The following is a 3,492-nucleotide window of genomic DNA, read 5'->3' as shown; positions in this document are numbered from 1 at the left end:
TTAATTAGAATTTTTTTTAATAGAAGCCGCCAAGTTTCTAAGCTTTTCTTGAAAATGTAACTGCAATGAGCTGGCCTTTGTGTTGCTGGTAGTGGTAGGGTCGTTCTGGATCTTCTTTGTGTCCTGTCCACGCCGCTGACTGCAACCGTACTTCTGTAATGCAATAACGAGACGCAACAGTTAACAGTGAAATAAGTATGACCGTGCACGTAGTAGTAAAAGTAAAGTATAGTTGTTCCCAAATCCGATCTGGACATTGAGGATTGCCTTGTCAGTGAGACAACTTGTCAGTGAGACAACTTCCTGGGCCTTCGGCATATTGTGGTAGGGTGGCCAGTTCCTTTCCACGCCGCCTTTACTTCCCCTGCTCGAAGTCAGGTACCCATTACTGCTGGGTGAGCAAGAGGGGGAGAAAAAAATTCGTGTTTGAACCGAGGCTGGAACCCGGGCTTTCCGCTTCGGAGACGAGCGCACTAACCGCTCTGCCACAGCACACTCGTGCATGTAGTAGCATCAATATAAAAAAAAAAACAGCCAAGAAAAAGAAGCGTCAGAAGAGACATTACAAGGCTGTAGCATTAACAGTAACAGTATGGCAACAGATGAATAATGATCGAAAGAAAAGTTCTGGAAGGGTCTATCATTATCAATTATAATTGTTGTTGTTGTTTTTTGTTTTACTTTCTAACACGTCTCCATCTTTTCAAAAAACATATTTTTGCACACAGTCTACAATGATTACAATAATAATAATGGTGATGATTATTATGATGATGGTGATTATGATAATGATATAAGAAGAAGAAGAAGAAGAAGAAGAAGAAGAAGAGGAAGAGGAAGAAGAAGAAGAAGAAGAAGAAGAAGAAGAAGAATGATGGTGATAATGATAATGAGAGCATACTACTACTGCTACTACTACTACTACTACTACTACTACTACTACTACTACTACTACTACTACTACTGCTGCTGCTGCTACTGCTACTGCTACCGACAAACAAACGGGCCTCACCTGCACAAAACAACGGCGGAATTTGTGGCCGAAGTAACAGTAGCAGAAAAAATTGACAGTGGCGTTGAGGATGTCGAAGAGATGGGACAGCGCTGCCAAGCTCCCACAGTACAGAGGGCAGTCGTTGTTGTAGATCGTGTCGTGGTACTCCATCACTATCAGCATCACAATACGTAAGGTGCGGGACGTCAGGGTAAACAGAGAGATAAACAAAACCTGTGGGAGAAAAGAGAATCCTTCATGTTGGTTATAAGCCCTCTATATATACTATGTGAGGCAGCGTGGTGGAATCAGGCTCTCGTCAATTTGTGGGCATGTAGAGTTATTAGTACCATCTTATAGCTTGTTCACTTGTCTTTATTTGGATGAGAAAAACTATTCATTTATCTTGAATACAAGTCGAGATATTTGCGAATGAAGGAGGTGGAGGTCACCTGTTTTCAGAGGTAAAATTGGTGAGGAAATGGTCGCCAAAGATTAGTTATTTCTTTAGCTTAAGAGTTCGTGGAAACTAAAAATTTACATTTATTGTTCCTTTAATCAACGTTTTTCAGAAAAATCCACACAGAAATGAGTTCTTTAACGGGCATGAAAGGCGTTGAACCCAAAAACAAAAAATTGATAAAAATTCACAAACCTGCAGAAAAATGCAAGTTTCTTCATTTTGATTATTTTGACGAGAGCCTGATTCCACCACGCTGCCTCACATATAGTCTAGTGCGCACATAGCGAAATGCAAGGTGGGTGGCGGGGTTTTTTTCGTTATGTGCGAATTTTGCTTTGTATAAGTTTTAAATACAAGGAATATAGGCTCCATGTTTTAATATGTAAAATCTGTTCGCTGTGTATACATAAACACAAACATACACACACACACACAATATATATATGCACAAATACACACACACAGACACACACACCTACACACACACACACACACACACACACACACACACACGTACACACACTCCTACACACACACACACACACACACACACACACACACACTCACCTGAGAGGTAATCCTCCCTGTATCACGGTTGTCCTTTCTCTCCGCCACACTGACGCCCAGGCCGCGAGCCTTCAGCTGTTGACGTCTGAGTGACCACACGATGACCACGTTCGTTATCCCGACAACGGCCATGGGGATGGCAGAAGTCAAGATGGGGTTAAGGAACTTTAGGTATACCTGTAGATAGATCATGACAACATTGAAATAAAGATGGGGTTAATGAACCTAACGATATTGGCAACGGCGACGTAAAAATTGGGTTAAGGAACTTAAGGTTTACGATATACAAGTAGCCTACCTGAAGACAGATATTGGCAACGCCGAAGTAAAGATAAGCTTAAGGAACTTAAGGTACCTGTCTGCAGATAGATAATAATGGTAAAGGCGAAGTAAAGATGGGGTTATGGAACTTGAGGTATATCTGTAGATAGATAATAATGGTAAAGGCGAAGTAAAGATGGGGTTACGGAACTTAAGTTATACCTGTAGAGGAAAGATACTCTAGTCTAAGGTATCGAATAAAAGGGGTCGGGGTGGACAAATGGTCGAAAATTAATAAACGGAGGGAAGGGGTTGGAATAAAAGTTGGGGGGGGGGGGGTTGCAAATTCAACCTTATACCATGTACTGGTAGGAACAAATATGTTTTATTTCTCCTTCAGTGGAAAAAAAGAACAAGAGACCATGAAATTTTAGTGATTTTAGTAAGTTACTGTGACAACTTTTCTCATTTAGAAGCAAACCCGTTTGATTTTTTTAAATAAACCAATATACAACATTTTTTAAAGAGCACAGAAAATTGAGGTAGCCAACCCAGAAGCGGTGCTAATACTAATACTGAGGGCAATTTGCCATTTACAACAACAACAAAAATAAGTTTCATACACGTATCTAGATTCTAGATATAATGTTTCACAGGATCGTCGGTCGTGGCAAGCTGGAAAATAATAAACGGGGGGTATGGAATAAGGAGAAGAATCACAGAAATCGATGTACAGAAAAGTGGGAAGACATGGAATAACATCAAGAGGCTAGCCCAGGATAGAGAAAGGTGGAAGGTGTTAGTCCGTGGCCTATACGCTGGTGCAGAGTGAGAAAGGCAATGATGATGATGATGATGATGATGATGATGATGATGATGATGGTTATGGTGGGGGTGGAATAAGGAGCGGGGGGGGGGAGTGCGCAAAAAACCATGAAAATTAATAAGCAGGGGTGGGGAGAGAGACTAGAGCTGGGCGGAGGACTGATTCCGGAACCGATTCCCACGATTAATGCTACGGAAGAAAAGTTCCAACTCCTTTTTTTACGTAACCCAATGGTTACCAGTTATTTAATCATTAAAATCTTCTTTTTTATTAGAATTTATTTTTGAAAAAAAAAAGTTGATGCTTCGTAGTGCTCCAAAATCAAGGATATCCTAAATCCTGAAGATGTTCGGAGCCAACCAGGTAACCACCGGAAGAAAT

General features: G+C 40.9%; 1 protein-coding gene across 1 annotated transcript in view; it reads right to left on the bottom strand.

Moving 5' to 3' along the window:
• The window catches only part of LOC101850680 (FMRFamide receptor-like), a 6,723-nt gene continuing 3,231 nt past the window's right edge, over window positions 1–3,492 (bottom strand). The window contains exons 3-5 of the mRNA XM_005110521.1: window positions 2,025–2,201; window positions 1,013–1,228; window positions 1–153 (exon numbers count right to left, since the gene is read on the bottom strand). Of these exons, the coding sequence (XP_005110578.1) occupies window positions 1–153; window positions 1,013–1,228; window positions 2,025–2,201 (546 nt within the window). The remainder of the gene's footprint in view (window positions 154–1,012; window positions 1,229–2,024; window positions 2,202–3,492) is intronic.

This window comes from Aplysia californica, unplaced genomic scaffold, assembly GCF_000002075.1.
Source record: "Aplysia californica isolate F4 #8 unplaced genomic scaffold, AplCal3.0 scaffold00903, whole genome shotgun sequence".
In the NCBI taxonomy this organism is placed as follows: Eukaryota; Metazoa; Mollusca; class Gastropoda; order Aplysiida; family Aplysiidae; genus Aplysia; species Aplysia californica.
Note: the sequence above shows the minus strand (reverse complement) of the source record. Positions and strands in the feature narration are given on the sequence as shown.